Below are 20,588 nucleotides of genomic sequence, written 5' to 3'. Positions count from 1 at the left end.
CATGTCCAGCAAACCTGGGGCCATCTGAACCTGTCATGTGTGTTGTGTTCTTCTGGTCAGTAACCCATCCGGCTGTCTGCCCTATAGACTTTCAATGCTGTCTGCCTCACCTTCCTTGGTGAGCTACATTACAGTTGTGTTTTTCTTGCAAGGGTTACTTAAAAATGGTTCCCATTATTTGAAATTTGGAAAGATAGTCATGAAAACTATCACTAAATGTCCTCTTAACATCCTGCAATTAGAATGAGTTTGTTTTATATCTTTTTATTACAGTTTCATTAAAGGACTTGTCTGGTGTCTGAAGTTATTATGGTAATTCCAGTTTATGTGCTTGTTTTGTCTTCTCTACTGGATCTCAACAAATCATACTTGATTTGTTTCCTTAGAACAAATTCAGGTAGTAGATTAGAAGGAATTTCTTTTGATATAGGATTTAGTTGGATGGAAATAGAGTTTACATAGATGATATTGGTTTGAATAATGTCTTTATCATTTTTCAAAATGCAGTTGACTCTTGAACAACACAGGTTTGAACTGCACTACAGTACACTACTGTAAATGTGTTTTCTCTTTCTTAGGATTTCCTTAATATTTTTTCTCTGGCTTTATTGTAAGTATAATACAAAATATCTGTTATTTGACTTTATGTTATTGGTAAGGATTCTGGTCATTAGGTTATTTAGTAAAGTTTTTGGGGAGTTGAAAATTAGATGCAAATTTTTCTACTATGGGAGTTGGTTCCCCTAACTGCCGTGTGTTGTTCAGGGGTCAACTGTATAACTTTCTGTTAACTTTTTTTCACAGAGAAAGATTACAATGGCATAGTTTTCCTTTTACTTAAAATACATGTCCTTTTTCAAACCACACGTCTGTGTGAACTCTGTTTTGTAGTGTTCTGTGATGTTAAGCCCAGTGATCAAGGCATTAGAATATTTGTGATACTTTTACCTTTCTAGGTCCCTAAATATTAGTCATTTGCTAAAGAACAGTTTATTAAAGTAAAGTAGTAAGTACTTTTCAGAAATAATTTTTATACTATAACCTTTTCACTTCCCAATTTCTTTCATTTCTGTCATCTCCCTTTTGTTTGGCCTTCTTGAAATATTGACAGAGGTACTTCTCTCCTTAACCATAAACCCCCATCCTTCTTCTGTGTTTTTGTTCCACTCTTTTTATTATGGCTCAGCTTGTTCTGCATCCCTGGGACATGCTAAGTCCTAGCCTACAGTTGTAAGCTTCATAGTTGGGGACTATCTTTAAGTATTATGAATTCTTTTAAGGGAAGAAAAAAAAAATTCTAAGACTAGCTAGTAGTAGTATACCCTTAGGGTGCTATCTAGTGTCTTTCAAACAAGGGAAAAAAATTAGTGAACCAAATGGTAGAAATTAAAAATGGTCATTTTTCTGTATTGTTTCTGAAGAGTTTAGGCATTTTAACATTTGTACTGTGATAACACCTGCCTTTCATTCTTCTTTCCACTTATACTTTTCTGGGTAACAAATAATGAATATTTTTAGTGATAAAACCAGTCTTGTGACCAAGTGTGTTCGTTGTTCTTGCAGATACGTTATTTTCCTTTATTTTCTCTGTGGTATTGCAAACAGTCATGCTGTGTACTGTAGGTTATATAGGTATGAATAAAATGTGGTTAAGAAATATCCAAAAATGGGCAGCCCCGGTGGCCCAGCGGTTTGGCGCCGCCTTCGGCCCAGGGCGTGGTCCTGTAGACCCTGGATCAAGTCCCACATCAGGCTCCCTGCATGGAGCCTGCTTCTCTCCCTCTCCCTCTGCCTCTGCCTCTCTCTCTGTCATGAATAAATAAATAAAACCTTAAAAAATAAAAAATATCCAAAAATACTTATAAAATACACAAGACTGGAAAGTGATCCCTGATAGGTAATAATCTAGTAGGTTTCCTGGAGATGGTGAGTTAGCCAGACCTGGAAGGAATAGGTAATACAATTTCAACAGATAGAAATAGGATGAACCAGGGGTAAAGTAAGAGAGAGCAAGCTGTGCGCAGACTAGAGAGTGCAGGCCTGTTTGGCAGAAATGGGGAACACAGCGTAGGATACACCAGGAGATAAGACTGAAAAAGAAGGTTGGGGTCAGATTGTGGAGAGTCTTATGCCAAGCTAAAAAGGTTAGCTTATTTCTGGTAGGCACTGAGGGGGCCGCTAAAATATTCAAATAGGGGAGAAAATGTATGTTGTTAGAGGAAGATTATTTTATTTATTTTTAAATTTTATTAATTTTTTTAAAAGATTTTACTTATTCATGAGAGACACAGAGAGGCAGAGACAGAGGCAGAACGAGAAGCAGGCTCCATGCAGGGAGCCTGATGTGGGACTCAATCCTGGGACTCTGGGATCAAGCCCTGAGCCAAAGGCAGTCACTCAACCTGTGAGCCACCCAGGCATCTCAGAGGAAGATTATTTTAACTAATTACAGGGAAAGTAGGACAGAGAGACTAATTGTACTCTTTACCACAGGTAAGATTTTGAAAGCCTTCCATGTGTAGTCATTGTACTAGAAAAGAAACTTAGGGAATAAAGATGAATATGATGCAATACCTGCCTTTTGGGGGCTTATAGTCTATAAAGGAAAAGCTTAATGGTTAAGCAGATTATTTTAATACAGTGTGATGTGAGTATGGTGACAGGCTGAAATAGAAACAGATTCTGGAAGGGGCATGGGGGAGTCAAAGGGTAGCTTCAGAAAGGATACCTGAACTATCCTGAAGAATACGAAGGAATTAGTGAAACCTCCAAATTAAACAAAAACAGTTCTTGTTCATGTTGTCAAGCCTACTAATTTCTACAAAAATATAATTTATCAGAAGTTCTCATTGGCTATTTAAAAAAAAACACTTGTTCTAAATTATTGGCTATTTTAAAAACAAAGTTGTTCTAAATTCTTAGCCAGGTGATCTTCCCCATCTCTTAAAGTTTTTCATACCTCTGGTTTTTTTTTTCCCTAAATTCTTAATCAAGTTTATGTTTGTTCCTTGGTCTTCGTGAATAGATTAGAAGAGGCAAAGAGGGTGGGGTGAAGGGTCTTCTAGCCAGGGGGAGTAGACTGCACAAAAGTAGATGTTAGATTTATATAGTGAACAAAAGAGAATAGTTTCTGTTTTCATGAAGATGTTCACCGTATCATTGCAAATACAGAATTTAAGTTTCAAAGAGTCTGACATTAGAAGTACAGATTTGGACATGTTCCCTAAGAAGATGATAGGTAGACTGGAGAAATAGAGGAGTTTCAATTAGAAGGTGTGGGGAGAGAAAAGAAAGCTGGGGAGGAGGGAAGGTGGTCAGCAAAATGACAGAGTAGTCTATATTAACTACATGATCAACTTTGTGGGTTTTTTTCCCTCCTGGCCCAGATGGATAGCTCCCAGCTGATCCACTGTCGGGAGCTCGTGGCACATCACCTTTCTTCTCTGCAGTCTTCCCTGCCTCTAAATTCCGTTTATGTCTACCGTCCCCTCAAGCACACCCTGGTGACCTGTGACAAAGGAGTGTTCAGATTACATCCCTCCTCTGTCCCAGGCCCAGATTTAGATTTCTCCAAGGACAACAGCAAACCAGAAGTGCCAGTCAGAGGTGCAGCAGCCTTCTACCATCATCTCCCAGCTGCCAGTGGGTGCAAGCATACCTCTGCTAAACGCAAAGTAGAGGAAATGGAAGTGGATGACTTCTATGATGGAATCAAACGGCTCTATAATGAAGATAATGCTTCAGAAAATGTGGGTTCAGTATGTGGCACTGATTTATCAAGGCAAGAGGGACATGCTTCCCCTTGTCCACCTTTGCAGCCAGTTTCTGTCATGTAGCCTCAAGTGTTACCTTTAAGTGCAAACTAAGGTAGACTACTCTGAGAGTGGGAACATGGAGAACCATGGAAAGGCTATATAAAGGTATATACCTTATCAGGCTGATCTGAAGTGAGCCAGAAAAAAAAAAAAAAAGAAAACATTTACTTTTGTGGTAAATTATAATCAACATTATTTAAGCATAATAAAGACCAAAAAAATAAATAAATAAATAAAATTCAGAAGATCCAATTTTTTTTTTTTCCAAGTAAAAATTTTTTTGTAGTGTTTGTCAGTTCCATCCTTTCTCTACTAAAATGTAATGGAGATTGTACCCATATAAAAAATTCATATTCAGTGTTTTTTTTTTTTTTTAAAGTTCCAAAATTCATAGCTGGCACACACCCTGTCTCTAGCATCCTGATTTAATTTTCCTCGTTTTTGTTTGCTGCTTTATTGACTACTTAATGAACTTTATGCATGTTGATCTGTATAGCCTGACCTCCACTGATTAGGAAACCCTCAAAATTACTTTTTAGCAATTTAGTGAATAAATTATTTCAGTCTGGCAGCCATGTTTAATCCACGATTCAGATTGATCCAAAAAGGGTTCTTCAAAATTGCCCCATGTGAATGAGAGGTGGTAATAGAAAAAGGACTAGCAGCATTACCACATTGATTTTGTGTTTGTCTCATTTCAGTTCCTGGAGTTCAGAAACAAAATTATTGTTTTCATTTTTATCTTAATTTAGAACTTAAAAGTGGCATGTAATTATAATTAGGGCACTGTTAGATTTGTTGAAAGCATATTTCACATTTGTATAAAAGAATTTGTGATAAAGTTAATATATCCAGGTGCTCACCAAAGAAATATCAAACAATTAAGGTTTTGGTTTCTTTTGTTTTTGGTAACTGGTCAGTTTTCACTCATTTATAATCAGTAGGAGAGACTCTCTAGATATTGGGACAGCTCTATGATTTGGGTCTGTAACATGTAATAACTGAATTCAGTACCCTAGATTTATGTTAAGCTATTAGTATTTTCTTGATGAAAATTACCCTACCTGTATTTCTCCTAATTTCTGGATCCTGGGCTCCTTATGTAGTCTGAGGAAGGTATTACAGTCAGAACCGTGTACTGATGATAAAAGCCTCTGGTAGCAATAAAGTTGTCCTTAACCTTTGTATCTTTAACTTTTTTCTGCTTGCAAAGAGGTACAAGTTCCTATTGCTTAGGCACTGCTACTTCAACTACAGAAACTATAAAAATCCCAAATACATGCTCAAAGAAAATAAAACATGAAGGGGATTTAAATGTGACTGAGGATTAGGTTTTGACATAAGAATTTTTCTTCTGTATCCTTCTCTCACCCTCCAAACAGTGAATTTTCATCTGAGGGAACAGTTTGAGAGAGCACGCTAGACCTGCATCTAGATAACGTCATTTTTAGCCCACTGGTTGGTTCCAGGTTAGCAGAGCAAAGAGTATTCTCAGGTCAGCATTTGACTTGTGGTAAGGTGGACTGCCTACCTACTTAGGACCTTAAAATCCATTCAAATGGGAAACTTTTGCTTACATGTAAGTACAGGAAGTGGGAGAGAAGATTTAAAAAATGAACTATTTATGGGTGAAGATAGCAGGAGATTGGCTTTGTAGATACACATTTTAAAAAATCCCCCTTATCCTAATTTTCATCTGGTCGGTTTCTTAATTCTCCTGCATTGTGGGAGCTCTGAGAAATTTACAACTACATATATTCATCACTTCTACAGAATAAATGGCACTTAATCCTTCCTACCTCCATTTAACAGATAATAAGCACTTTTGTTGTATAAGCTAATGATAAAAATTGAGTCTAGGGTCAGGATGTTTCTAGTCAGCTGCTACAGATTGAATTAAAGTTAGAGGGCAGTAAAATTTCAATTGGTTGATTTGGAGGTTTTCTAATCTTACCAAAAATTGATGATGAATCAGTTTGGAACATGGTATTGTTTTCATGGGAAACTGAATTGGGGTGGGTGGGCTGCTAGCTCTAATGCCTCAAACCTGTTTAACCCATAGTTCAATTAAATGATGGAACGCTGGGGACCAGACCTTCCTGAGCACTATTTCACTTCACTGTCCCAAAGACCTGATCTACCATAGGGTCTTGGCTCTGAGGGGCCTGAGCTCATGAATTTAGACAGAAAAAGCACAGTTTTCTTGAACAGCATGGAACTTCTCATTAAGAATGCTCCTGTTCATTGTCTCGATTTTCTTGATGAAAATTACCCTACCTATTATTTTTCCTAATGACTTCTGGATCCAGACTTGGGTGCCTGCCCCCTAAAGTAGTATTTCTTTTCTCTTGTGTTAGAAACAACATGTATGTGTGTCCTCTGTAGTCTACATACCTGGATTTATAAGCTTCCTAATTTACTGATTCTGGAGTTCCTGAAATAAAGTCAGTCATGCTTGAGCATTACTGCCCAGAGCAGGACAGTGGCCTTTCACTTAACAATGTGATTAAGCTGCTGGCACTTGGCCAACATGGTGAGGCGCTTATCCTTATCCTTAAGGTAGTTTGTACGTTTTCAGCTGGAAAAGGGAAGGTATTGTGCCAGATGTTCTCACAACCATCCTGAAAGATCATATCCCTGCATTAGCAAGTTGAGGGTTAGAGAATCGTCTCATGCCACATAGCTAAGAATTTTTAACAAGGTTCAATTTCTCACTTCAATCTTCACCCATTGTATTTGCTAACATGAAGTTTTTTTTAACATGATTGTTATCTCTGAAGCCTCCAAAACTCTAGAAATTAGCCTTTAAATGTTTGAGAGGGTCTCCTATCTATGCCCAGTATTAAATAATGTTTTGAGCTTTGGCCACTAGGTGGTGCTTCTAGAAAAACAAAGCATCTTTTTAGAGTTTTGGGGAAAAACTGAGTTACTTAGGTTTACTGCATGAGAATGAGCAGTTGAACACTCGTCTCTTTGCGAAACATTAACATTTGCAGTTGCAGAATCACAATTTTTAAGGCACGGGAGTCCTGTATATCTGGGACTGAGGGAAAATGAGCAAGATCTGCCGTAGTATGGGGCAGATTGTGTCTAGCTAGGTCTCATACCAAAACCCAAAACAGAACCAGTTTTACAAAACGAATCCTAAATTTTCCAAGTTGCCTAGCCCTGCAAAGTAACCTAGAAATAAAATGGAGAAGACTTGTTCCCACATCCGTGAACCTTGCTGCTTTCAGTTTGAACTGTATTTGACCCAATTCATTCAGACAGAAAAGATGAAGTACAGGCATATATAACATTGGATGCATCAAGGAATTAAAAGCTTTCTCTCACCATAATAAATTTAGCGGCCATATAAAATGTACTATTACCTTACTATCTCTGGATTATTGAAAAGGCATAGTAAGAGGTAACCAAGAATGTCTTACCAGAGAAATTGGGGAAGAGTTTACAGCTCATTTTTAGTTTCCAGGAGCTTCTGAGTAAAGGGTAAAATGGGAAAAACCTCTCCCTTTCTTGACTATAATCAGCGCATCAAATGTCAGAATTGTTGATCTTACTGTGTTACACAACAGTACAGTAATAGGAAAGCACAGGCCCAGTGAACTGGTTTCTCATTTCTCTGAAACAGCTTATTTTGGTAGGCAAGAGGACACTCTAAAATGAAGAGCAACCTTAAGCAAGCAACCACTGAGAGGCAGTCTGGGCAAGGTGGGGGAGGAGAGGGCTTCTGCTTTTCAGAATACAGTCTGTCTTTAGCAGTTTCGCAGAGAAAGGGCTTACCTTTTCTTTTGCTCCAAAACTTTTCTGTGTTCATGAGCTATACAGAGACAAGTGCAATTCATAGTGTTTGGCTACATCCCCAGCATCTAATGTAGGCCTGGTACAGTAAAGCAAATGACGTATTAGGGAAGGGAGAGAGAAAAGGGGTAGGGAAGGTGGATGGATGGATGTAAATAGCACGGAGAACTGGAACAGCACCTTCACAGATCTGAGAGCATTGTGCAGAGGGTACACAGTTGAACCAAACCCCAGCACTTTATTCTGTACTCCCTTTCCCATATACACACGTACATGTGTGTGTGTGTTTGGGGGGGGGGGGGAGTGGATAGGGACCAACTTCATTATAATAGTCTCTGCCTTCTCTGACCTAGGTGCTGTAGTGTTGAAAAAGTTTCCATAGTGGGCTGAAATGCCATTCAACTCACAGCACTGTGGTAACCGATTGGAGGCAGACATGAGATCTTCATTTGTGCCTGCCTCACACTATGTTCTACTGACTACCCAAAGATCTCATTCGTGTACAGCTACTTGTCAGAATAGGAAGGTTGGAAAGGGAGGAGTGGACTTGTAGGCTCAGAATTAGTCTTTTCAAATGAACATATTAAATCCCTTCACCAACCGGGGAGTTTCAGCTACTTGGTAGAAACTGATCGGAAGGCCAGATGGTATCCATCACAAGGACTAAATGGCATGGTCTTAAGAACTCAAGTACAAGGATCTTCAAAGCGATCCACATTGACATCACTGTCAGTCTCCAGGACGGAAAGACGACAGTCATCTGCAAAGCAAAAGGTTTTGCGTAGAAGCATTTAAATACAATGAAAATTATGTACTTAGTTTTTCAGATACTTAGGAACTGTTTACTTATAATAAGCTGGGCCAATAGGCAAAAATGATCAATAACTAAGAGAGAGGTTTCATTTTATAGTTGTCAGGAATTGGCAGAGGGGAGAGTTTGGTGAAGCATATTGGGAAGATGACCTAATTTTTTTCTGTCCCAGCAGCTCAGCAGATACTGATTCAGAAGATTTCTCTCTATACATGGGCTGTGCCAATCTCAAGTTGACCATCTAGACTACACTTGCTGAAAGTAATAAGGCAGTCTATATCTGAAATCGAGTAATGTTTTTATTTTAAAAGACTAAATGAAAAATACCCGTTACCAATGGAAACCGGTTCAGATGACTCAGTTCTTGCTCTGCTTTTCCACAATCTAGCTTGGGATAAGCAAATAATTATTACTGATAATAGTTAGCCCTGGAGTGGTTTACACAGCTCCTAGGTTCTCAAGTTCTGCTGGATGACCAACTTTTATCAACACTTGAGAAAAGGAACCAACTAGGGTAAAATGCCAAATCAACGGAGAGGACAGTGCACTTGATCAGTGGTGTCCGTGATCAGCTTGCCCTAGGTAGCTGAACAGAGGCCAAGCTAGAGTAACCTGTTCCCCATACTTCCTCTAACCTGGCCAAGGGACTAGCAACAATAGACTACACATTTCTTTAATTAAAGAAAAAAAGGTGCCTGATCTGACTTTTAAATGTTGCTCAAAAAATGTCTTTACACCTTGATGCAGAATTTTAAAGAATGAGTGACAGGGTTAAGTTCATATTAAAATATTAAAAATAAAATCAATTATTATACTTAGTGCTTACAGTGGTTTCACGTTATAGGGTGTTTGTGTTTGACTTACAAAACTGATATGTCATGCTCTGGCATCAGTTAAAGGAGTTGGGACCCACTTATCTACCCCCAAGCCACTGGTGACATCACTAACAGATTTATACCTTTATCGATTATAATGTAATATGGAGGGGAGGATGGCTCTTGACGCTTTTATTTTGACCATGTAGTGGCTCTGATGCATTTGACTTTATTGCATTTAAATGTATCTAAGAAAGCCTCTTGCCAACATGCTCATCCAATTGCTCTAAATGACCTCCTTCCAAAAAGTAAAGGACTCAAGAGGCAGGGACTTTTGCTTCATCATTTCACCTTTCAACAGAAAACCATGTTACCATTCTCAAATAGAGGGGAACACTCCTACAGATCTTTACCAAACGCAGCTCATGCCACCAATAGTTTTTATGGTCTTCCCTATAGGGAGCTGAAAAATGAGGAAATAAGCTAAGACTGTGGACCAGTAATAAAATTATAAGGTAACTTAAAATGCATGTTCATGGTCTAAAATAGAAATGAATTTGAAAGTTGTCCCTTGATTATGAAAACTGCCCCTTAGAGGTGACTGCTAATAAAGTAAAAGTAGCCCTGCCTCTCTAGCCCCTCACAAATGGGTCAGCATTCGAAATCATAGCCTCAATGGCTGGAAGTGTGTGTGTTTGTACGTTGGGGGTGTTTTAAGTGAATTCCAGCAAAATCTTTTTTCACAGCCATGGTAGAGAAAACCATCTGAGTAACTTGGAGGACAATGTGGATCAGAACCACATTGTAATGATGCTGTCACCTGGGACAGGTTTTATACTTCGCTGTTCCCATGGACCGGGACACAAAAACTCTGGAAACAAGGTAAAGCACAGCTTCACAATAAATAAAAAGGCAAGGATGCGCCAGAAAGTTATTTTAAGGTACCTTTAAGTATAAATTGAGTCCTAGAGGGAAAAGTCCTCTGCCCAACACTGGCACATTTTTAGCATGATTACAACTTGGAGGTCAAAATCCCAGTGACAGCAGAGGGATTTCTTTTGGTTGTATCTGAGATGAGATATTCTCTTAAACAGAATTGTGACTTAAACTTCACTTGAATTTCCCCTTTAAAAACTGGTGTAATTTTGATACCAAACTAAGTTTGAATAATCAATACATAAAGCAGAACTGGCTAACTGGAAAAAAAAAAATTTTTTTCCCGAAAACAGAATCCCAAACCCAAAACAACTTATGTAAGAGATGCAGGTCACAGAAAAAGAGTTAAATAAAACAACAGTGGTTCCTGAATTTAAAGGAAGGATGCCCACTTCTCTCTCTCAAGAGGCAGATGGTCAGCTGAAAAATAAAAACATTGCATCAATAGAACACTCCAAATAAAAAAGTTGTAGCCATCTGTTCATTCATGCAATATCAAAAGTTAAAAAAAAAAAAATCCCAAACTCCAAGACAACCCATAAAACTAACGAAAGGGAGATTGTTGCCCAGATCTTATGACCTGATTGACAGTTGAGGGTCCTGATGGGGCTGCTCAAAATGTTGCTTATGGGACAGAGAAGTCGAGTTAACATGAGATCGAGTTTGTGGGGCCTGGAGGTGGCTGACCACCTCTGAAGAAGGGGCGAGCTGTCTTCATCCGTGAGTTCTCGGATCAGCAACTTCAAGAATGTGACAGCTAAGCGAGAGGATCCCAACACATGGCTACCCTGGGTCTTGGCCCAAGTTCTCTTTTTCACTCAATTTCCTTTTAAGCATTATTAAGTATTCCTGGTTTTGGTAGTGAGAAGTCACTTAGGTAACCACCGTAGGCAGTGGTTTGTAAACAGACATTGACAAATACAAACAGCAATGCAGTATTTGACCCGGACTTTAAAAGAATAGGAGGCGATGGTGGAAATGAGGTAACTCTTCCCCAACACGTGTGAACAGACAGCTCCTGCTCTTCTAATGCTCTATGTCCATTAGGAGAGAGTAGGGCTTGTCAACAGGATGGTTACATAAAGAAGAAGCTACAGAAGAGAAAAAAGAAAGATTCAGATTCAAATTTGATTCTTCAAGTTAAAAAAAAAAAAAAAAAAAGGAGCTTTTCTACAACAACTGGGAAAGAACAGCAGCGTGTCAGTAAAAGGGATGACTTCCGTGAGCAGAGCCAGGAGTGAGCAGCCCCAGCAGCGCTGACACCAGAGGCCGGGGAAGAAGAGGATACCTCAGCTGGGCCCCGGGGCAGTGGGGTGCCACGGACAATAATCAGGACAGAAGGGGAGGGGAACAGGGGAGAGAAAGGGTGGCAGAGACCATATGTGAAGTACAGGATACCACATGGCAAGTATCTCAGAGAAGTTGCTGCTGCCCGGACAGTAGCGTTTGAAATCCACCTGGCTGGAAAGCATGAGACTCTCATTCCAATTTCTTTTATCCAATATAATAATCATGTGTACATATGCATACCAAACACTGACTAAAAAGAACTCACAAAAGGGCACACGTTGTTTGGGTAAAAATATATTTTCCCCCACTTTGTGTCTTGGCACTAGTGATATATGCATAGATTACCTGTCCACCACTCTCCTACCTTAACAGACACCAAATTACTGAGCATATTTGCTAAGTGATTACTTTCTTACTTGAAAAAATGATATACTTCATATCGATACAATTATTTTAGTTTTTAAAAAAGACAAGTGTCTAACATGCAGCTTACATATATGACAATTCTGTATTAACACCAAAGGTAGATTACACAACACTTTTAGAAACACATTGGTTATTTTCAAACAGCAAAATGACAATGATCTACAACTACAGTTTAAGGCATATCAGCATATTTTAAAATTAAGAAATAGACAAAGTTCTAATGCTGTTCACAGCTTTTATTTAGAAAATTCCCTTCATACCTACATACAATCTAGACTTTGTAGGTCATAATTTCTACTAAAGAGTCATCACTTATGTATCCTGTCAATGGAACCAAGACTTCTGGAAGCAGAGACTTGATGATTTCAGACACTTGCAAATGGCAAAGCAGAGGGATCTGAAAGGACGGTTTGGAAGGACTACACAGAGACAGTATGACATGGGTTGGTAACAGCTGAAACCCAAATTCAACAGTCTGTATGTGAAACACTTATGGATATGTCAAGAAAGTGAAGAAACTCAATCCATTTGAGGTGCACAAGATATGAAGAATAAGTGTTATTGCTGGTGATATTACAAAGCAGAGAAGGAAGATAGTAAGTAACCTGTGCCCAGTGTGACATTAAATGCTCCCCTGGTTGAGATGCATTTTCTGGACAAACTGACCAATAAGGAGCCTAGGCTGGGAAAACATAGTCTCTAACTGCCAGAAAATTCTCACAAATGCTTTTCCATCACATTCTACATTCTATACAACTGTTACAGGGACCTGAAGTCCAGAAGCAATGGTCATTAAGGTTGAGCAGAAACTATGGGGAGAGGCTACTTAGAGCTTCTGACTGGAAAAAAAAAAAAAAAAAAAAGTGTTCACTGCCAGCAGTTAGCAGGAGGGAAAACCATTAAACCAAGATCATCAAAAAAGTAAGCAGGCATAAAAAGGCAATCTAACATAAAAAATATTATCCTCTTGGATTTCTGCAAAGGAAAGCTGGTAGTTTTTTATACTAACTTTATTACAAACTCAGAACCAAGGGCCCTCTGTAATATCCAGTGATGCCCACAATACTGTGTAGGACACAGCCTAGGAAGAATAATTTCTGACTTTCATACTGGTATCAAGGAAAAGTTGAATTTCTTGTGGAAAAGGTACAAATGTGGCTACTTTAAATATATTTAGTGTCTTTTTTAAATAAAGGCTACTCAAACCATTACCTCCTTACCTCCCTCCAAGAAGGAAAAAAATAAAATCCATCTATCCCATTTGTTTCTCTAATTTAAAAAAGTCAGAAAGATCCCAAAGTTTTCTTACTACTGTACTTACATGCAAAGGCGAAAGCACATCCAATTAGATTTGAGGGTATCATTTATTCCGTGCAGAGCCAAGGACTACTGTGAAAAAAGGCACAGATACAGAAAGAAGAGAAGGGCAGCAACAAACCAAACGGGGCCAGGGAGTGGGGGCAGAAAAGAGTTCAGAAGCAACATATTAAAAGAAAAAAAAAAAAAAAGCTTCTAGAACTTTCTTTTGACTTTTTATTCCCTGACTCTCCATATGGTTTATTTTGTTGTGAAAATTTTCACTGGGGTGGGGAATAACCAATCAACAATCTTGGAATCAAAAAGTCAGCTGGATGCCTTTCACAGCAAGGCTCACTTTTGAAAAGGCTTTAGTGATGCATTAAAAATGATAATTTTAAAGTGACCATTTTTGGACTTTAGAAGTGTACTGTTACAAGGCACAAAAATGCTTACACAAGCAGCGGTTGGGACAAGCACACAAGTATTCAAGCTTTTGTCTGGTGCACAGCATATGAGCAAATTCAGCCATGGTTAGAATCGGCATGCCATCTAGTATTTGGCTGCTCCAGTACTAGTGTTGGACTAGAATAATTAAAAAACAAAGCAAAATAAAACCATTAGTCCACTGGCTCCTAAACCTGTCTTTATACCCCCACTGCTGCTTCTATTTGGCAGTTTCTAGCTTTGGCCTTCAGTGAAACTGAATTTTTACTTTGCCTAATTATAGGTCAAATCAATTCATGAAAAATCATAAAATCTTTCCCTGAAAAGCATGGTTGAGGATGAGAAGGGAAGAAAACTTTATTGGAATCAACTAAAGACTTATTAAAAAAAAAAAAAAAAAAAAGGTGTGGTGGGGGGGTAGGGTACAGCATATTCCACTTTGTTTACCGAAAGTACAGCTAATGGTGGCCAGAAGGAAGTGCAGATGTGAGCAGCAAGTTCATGAGATGTATTATTCTTTCAAGTGAGGAGCAGGAGACTATAGAGTTAGGAGGCGGCACAATCTTGTTAGCAGAGGGGGAATCAAGATGATGAAAAGATAAGCCTCACAAAGGGATAGAGAAGGCAGATTAAACATGCCCCCCCATACGAATGTGGTATGTAGTCTGTCACGGTGTGTGCATTGGCCCTAATCCCTGTGGCGGGACGATGCTTGGATGCAGAGCTCGGGTCGAGCTAGTCATGGTGAGCGAAAAGGTGAGGAGATTCCTTCAAGACAACTGGATTTGCAAGGTCAGCTCTTCTATTGCTTCTTCCCTTTATTGCCAGATATGGGAAGGAGCCCATGCAAGGATGCTGGATGTGCCGTTGAATTTCTACCTTTTCCACTCATGGGCTTGTGTTATACGTTCCTTCCCATGCCTACCTGGAATTGACAAGGTCCCCTCAGAATTGGTGCTGCAAATGATACAGAGTTTATAACAAATTTTCTATTTAATATATTTCTGAAAATTGTCTCATGATTATTGAAAAGTATTATCTGAAATTCTGATGTCCTAGAATCAGCTATTGCCCACAGAGAGTATGAAAGAGTGCTAACTTACTACAAGCAAAGGGAGGCTGTGGGCAGCCCACTAGGCAATGTTACCTGACCTGACCTTGCAGGTCTCTATGAGAGGGTCAATGTGCTGATAAAAGGGAACATGATCAGCTTTCTCATTATGGTCCAACTTGGCCAGGATCTGAGGGGGGGGGGGGTGGTTCAGAAACATTTTTAAAGCTGTAAGAGGGGACAATCTGATGAGACCCACAACACAGGTCAAATAATGTTATCATAGTAATGAAAAATCCATGCAAATGTAAAAGTCCTAAAAAGTTAAACCATCATTCTGCCTCCATACGAAGCTACCTTGGGTTGGGGTAGGTGTGGAAAGAGGCAGAGTGAGTTCAGGGCTTCTGCCACCATGGAGATGAGAAATCAAGAAAGGCAAATTGTTGTCATGGTATTCGGGGTTATAGTTCAGCTGCTGAGGCGGTGAGAAGTTCTCCTGACAGACGTACATGGAGCCATTGACCCTCCGTCCCTCGGTCCAAAGCAACATACAAGCAACAGGCATGCTTCCTGCTGCCACTCTGAACAGGCATAAAAGGCAAATCATTTACTTTCCAGAAACAAAGTCCAGCTGCACATAGCTGTTGGTGTTATTCTCTTGTTCTACCATTTTTCACTACCCAACAACATTTAGCGAAATGAGTTAATAGTTACTGGTGTCTGGGGAAGGGTAAAAAAAAAAAATAAAATAAAAGGACACAGATGGCAGAGATACAATATTACTGCAAAAGCAGGTGAATGCGGGACCATCCTTGGCTTGCCAGGCTTTATGTGAAGCTTGCACTGCAAGTTAAAAAACAAAACAAAAAAGTTAGAAATAATAATAAATAAAAAAGAAAGGAAAATTAGGAGCTCCAGCACCAGCATTCGGTGATGGTGAATACTCATGCAATGATTATGGAATTGACAGAAATTAAAACCACGAATCTGAGTAAGCTATTCTACACAACAAGCAAAAGCAAAATTTTAATATTGAATTAAAGAACATATAGTTAGTTTCCATTTGCCTGTAATTTAGAATTTCTGAGTGATTTCTTGAAACCACTCCATGTTATAGTAGAAGGATATACCCTTTGATTTTCATTTTCTCAACATAAAACATCTATTAGATTTGGTCATCACATTGGTATTGAATAGGAGCCACATCTTTCCATTTCTGAGTGGCTGGAGTCAGAGAATAAATCTACAACAATGTCTTTGAACAATTAACTTGGGGACTGGAATACAGTGGGTGGAGGGCATGCTATTAATCCACTTGGAAAGGTAAAACAGGACAGTCATTCTGGTTACAGCTACGGCAGTGCCAGGAGCCTTCCCCTCATTTAGGTACGATGCAACACCAAACCCGAGATCCACAGGTCTCATTTTAGGTGAGTCCAAAACATGCAACCTCATTCATTAGCGAGAATCAAAAATAAAAGTTTTCTTTTGAAAAGATGAGTGGATGACTATATAAACTATAGTTATCAGATGCCAGGTACAGTTTTAAAATGATGGATTTTAAAACCTTCTTTGGGGATGGATGAAACATAACCACCAATGCCTACTAGAAATTGTGCAAAGTTTTCAGGAAAGAACACTGTCCACTGAACAACTTACCCTCGGGCAGTCCCACCGTGCGGTGTAGCCGCTGACAAGGAAAGTGCCTTGCTGGCCAGGGAGGGCAGGAGATGGGGTCCAACTAATGGCAGTGCCAGGGTTAGTTCTACTTTGTCTGTAACCTTAGGAAATGTTATATGCTCTTATGCCACTACAGGTCAAGAAGCATAAAGCCTTACCTACGTTAAAAAGGGAGTGTGTCATTAGAAAAACAATTTAAAACTATTAGAAAACCTAAGTTAATTTTCAAGGTGGAAGCAGAGCAAACGAATAAATAAGCATCTCTTTTATAACAATTTTTTCCCTGAAACGCCAGCTCCTGAGCGGCACATATGGGGCTTCGGCATCTCCTCCAGCTAGGTGAGGAGGCAAGAATCTTCCGTTTGTTTTCAAAGTGCTGCTCTGGTGACCCTGGTGACTGTCTTTCTGTAGTCCTCTCTAACCAAAACTCTCCCTTGGCCCTAAGAGGGGGAGTTCTTTAACTTTTACACTTCAGGCCCCCAAGTGGCAGTCGCTTTCAGTGTTCAAATGAGAAAGGTGTAGAAAAGGTTAAGAACCTAACAAAAAAATATGTGCCATTGTCAGGTACAAAACCTGGTCACTACAGTGCACCAAATTAAGTCTAATTCTATTAATAATACATGAGAATGCATAAATAAGGCTAAAATTGAATTTACACATACTTCATGTAAACTTGAAAAGCATTATATATCGCTAAGGCCCAAGGTTGGGATGAAAAGAACCTAAAATGCTCAAAAGGGCAAGGAGAAACCCCCCTACACTGGGAAGTCTGTTACTACATAGACTTTGTTTAGTGGAGGCACAGTACGGATCAGCTCATGGAACTTGTATTGCTTAAAGGCACATCCAGCGGACAGGAAATATCCTTGGATATTTTTGGAACATTGCTGGTCTTTTATAGACATCTTTAATTCTAAAACGTGTACCTTTATGCACATTAGCGCTTCAGGGTAAGAAAAACTTAACTTTGGATTTCCTAAGCTTTGAGTCAGCAGTTTTTTTTTTTAATTTCATCCATGCCTATAGATGTGGACGGACGGACACACACACACACACACACACACACACCCCTATTTTTATCTTGGGTTAGTTAGGATCAACAAGGGTATGATGCCAAATGACTTTCATTTCATCTTACTGGATTCACTAATCTCTCAATGTTGCCTGGGGAGTGTCACCACGAGTGACTGATGCTCCCCCAACATGCATTGTACAAAGCACTTTTCTGAACTGGATTATAATCTAGGCAACTGTTACGCTCAGAATTATCCAGCATAACTAAAATTTCAGCCCTTGGAGTTCTTGATCACTTGAATCTACCAACCCCATGAACATCACACCACACCCACACCAACTCCTTTTAATTGTTTAGAAAATGTGCTTACTTCTTGGCTCTCCTGACACCTTTTCTGCTGTCTCAGAGCTTGGAAAGTCCAAGTTTGTAAGGTATCATTTAAAACTCCGGTGTCACTATGGTGCCGCGTTGTGACCTCTGCCTACAGGCAACACAACGATATTCCTCAGGGGTGAGTCTATGTGTTCACCAAGAATACGAGAACAGCACCACTGTGCTCACTCCCCCGTGACAGGTCTCCACTACTGCGCAGATCCAACCCTATCTGCTCTATTTTTTAAGATTTAATTTTTTGCCTACCAGTATCTGCACTGTTCACTTAATCGTCAGTTTTTCCTCTGGAAGCTTGGCACCTCAGGGTAAAGAGGAAGGATCCTGAGACACAGTCTGAGCTGCCTCATCACTGCCCTAAGAGCACTGCTCGTTAAACAGACACAGGAGGGCCGCCACGCAGCCGCCACCGAGGCTCTACTATCTGGTTTCGTACGGACCGCTGAGCCTCCTGTCGGGTCAGAAGCGATGGTCCTAAGACTGCATTCTCGAGGCATGAAGGTGGTCTGCTGTAGAGCTTCCGATCGTGAGAGAATGTCAGGGCAGGCCCCCGCCTCCCTCAGGCAGCCGCTGTTGAGTACTGAAGGAAGCGACTAGCTTACGAGCAGAATTGGACGGACCCTTTGGCACATTAAATCAAGGCCATATCTTAGAATATTCTTTTGTGTGCTTTGAGGATTGGCAGGGCTGCCTTAACTGGAAGGGTGTTTTGATCCCATTTCCACAATGAAACAATTCACCACCTTGTGGAATTTAGGGGAAAACTAGCGGCCACTGGTAGTTTGCTCCAATCTCCCATTTTGGAAACCAGACTTGCAGTGACTGGCTTATCAAGCCTCACAACGCAGAATAGAAAAATTTTCACAATCATCATTTTAGGATGCCCTTCATCACGAGGCCTGAGGACTGTCTCCAGAGGGCAGTGAAGAGAAATAGACCGTCTTCTCCAAAGTCCTAGTGTTGATGCAGAAGACACCACTGGAGACAGCAGGTTCCTCCAGCCCTGATTGCTTGGTCAAGGGGTCAAGTTTTATAAATTAATGTTTGTGTGCCCTTTACAAATACTTTAAAAACCTGTAGTATCTTCCCTGCACTGTAGAGAAAAGACTTGCTTTTATCTCTCTGGTAACAGACCAGTTTCCAGTCTGTAAATGGGAACGTAGAAACATGCAAAAGGAATAAATTATTAGAGGGCCCCAGAGCATGGGGGGGGGACACGCGCTTACTTTTTCTTATCCTTGTCTTTCTTGGTTTGTTGGGCCCCAGACTGCTGTGCCTGGGACTGTAGTAGCTGAGCTGCTGCTTTCTTCTTCTGGAAATTGTTCACCTCCTCCTCCAGTTCCTTCTTCTTGTCTTCCACTTTCTTCTTTTCTTCCTGGTGTGTCCGCTTCAGGAGGTCAAACTTCTCATGGAGCTGAGGAAGAAAAGAGGAGGGTAAGCTTGGTGAAGGCCATTTGGATCTATTCAAAAACAAAATGGGCTTCATGCTGCTACACGTGCTGTCGCCCCACCCCCACGAGGGAAGCACCGTGTGGCGCTCCTTGGGGGAGCCAGCTCATGAGGTGCTGCTGGGGGAGCCAGGCTGAGCTGGTAAAGAGCATCCTTCCCAGCCCCGCTCCACACCTTTGAGACTTGGATGCCTGGGCACTAAAGGGAGTCCTGTTCATTTTCACTGATAATAAAATACATAGTCATTGTAAAAAGCATAAAGAAGAAAATTAAAAAGTTATCCATACTCCTAATTAGAAATTCACCTGAGCGGTAAGAGTAGATCTTTATTTCTGGTCCTTTTTCAAAGTGTGAAATACACACTTACTTACAGACATACACAGTGACCACAGGTGATACAGGCTACTCAAATGGTATGTTGAGAAGTTTCTGGCAAATTTCTTGACAAATTGAATTTAGAAAATTGTCACGAGGCAGAAACAAAAGCAAGGAGGAAGGGAAGGAGACGGAGGGAGGAAGGAAGGAAAGAATTAAGGAAAAAACTCTTACTAGATCGTTTTAGATTTCTATCCAGCATCCAACAATATGGACCAATGATAACAACTCTCAACTTTCTCTGCAGCAAAACTATATTGAGTGCTTAGCTGTTTAAATAACCTTTGAATTTCAGTAGTCTTTCTAAAGATAATTAAAGGGGAATGATAAGGACATTATGTAGACAATTTGGAAATGTACAGAACCACAGGTCAAGCACTTGAGATACTCATTATGTACCAAGAGAGACAAATAGATTATTCTGTCTCCCTCGCTGCCTCCCCCCCCCCCTGCCTCAACGAGATGAGTGTTATAGCAGAAATCCATGTGAGCTTCTAGGAGGCAGTTCACTTGGCCTGGTCATGGGCAGCGAGACGGAGTCACAAGGACCCTGGCACAGCGAGTACGTGCCCACAAAGCAAGAAGCACACGTACAGACATGGTGTACAGAGAGACCACAGCCCACCAGCTTGCGCACAAGGGCCCCTCCACAGACTGGCTGACAGACAAAAAAAAAATTATAGTCCCGGAATCCCAAATCTTATGTTGCAAGACTCATAAGTTGAGGAAATATGGAGCCCCACAGAACACGGGACCACATCTGAAGACCTAAGGCCTAGTTTTAGTTTCAGCTCTGCTACTAGGTGTCTGACCGCAGAAATCACCTAACGTCGAGGACTCTTGGTTTTATCATCTGTGAAATGGGGATAAGAATACCTGACCTGCTGCCCTCACCACGTTAGTGTGCTGCTCGTGTGACAAGATCCATGCAAAAAGAACCGAGAAGAGCACGAAGCTCTATCAAATGTGATGGATTAAGGACATACTTGGC

General features: G+C 40.2%; 2 protein-coding genes across 22 annotated transcripts in view; one reads left to right on the top strand and one right to left on the bottom strand.

The window, feature by feature from the left end:
* CCNI (cyclin I) overlaps positions 1-5,002 on the top strand; it is a 38,241-nt gene extending 33,239 nt beyond the window's left edge. For all 6 annotated transcript variants that reach the window (XM_035709534.2, XM_035709536.2, XM_035709535.2 and 3 more), the window contains one exon: positions 3,387-5,002. In XM_035709534.2, coding sequence (XP_035565427.1) covers positions 3,387-3,836 — 450 coding nt within the window. In that variant the 3' untranslated portion in view covers positions 3,837-5,002. The remainder of the gene's footprint in view (positions 1-3,386) is intronic.
* Positions 5,003-10,173: 5,171 nt separating this feature from the next.
* SEPTIN11 (septin 11) overlaps positions 10,174-20,588 on the bottom strand; it is a 94,040-nt gene continuing 83,625 nt past the window's right edge. For 8 of the 16 annotated variants that reach the window (XM_035709530.2, XM_025427158.3, XM_049105021.1 and 5 more), the window contains 3 exons: positions 19,000-19,187; positions 13,216-13,283; positions 10,174-11,269 (listed from right to left, as the gene is read on the bottom strand). In XM_035709530.2, the coding sequence (XP_035565423.1) occupies positions 13,259-13,283; positions 19,000-19,187 (213 nt within the window). In that variant the 3' untranslated portion in view covers positions 10,174-11,269; positions 13,216-13,258. Of the gene's footprint in view, positions 11,270-11,746; positions 15,532-18,999; positions 19,188-20,588 lie in introns of those variants that run through there. The other 8 variants (XR_004811261.2, XR_007407812.1, XM_025427166.3 and 5 more) reach the window with 8 other exon arrangements.

Source organism: Canis lupus, chromosome 32, assembly GCF_003254725.2.
Source record: "Canis lupus dingo isolate Sandy chromosome 32, ASM325472v2, whole genome shotgun sequence".
Lineage (NCBI taxonomy): Eukaryota > Metazoa > Chordata > Mammalia > Carnivora > Canidae > Canis > Canis lupus.
The sequence above is the reverse complement of the archived record's forward strand: the minus strand, read 5'-3'. Positions and strand labels throughout refer to the sequence as shown.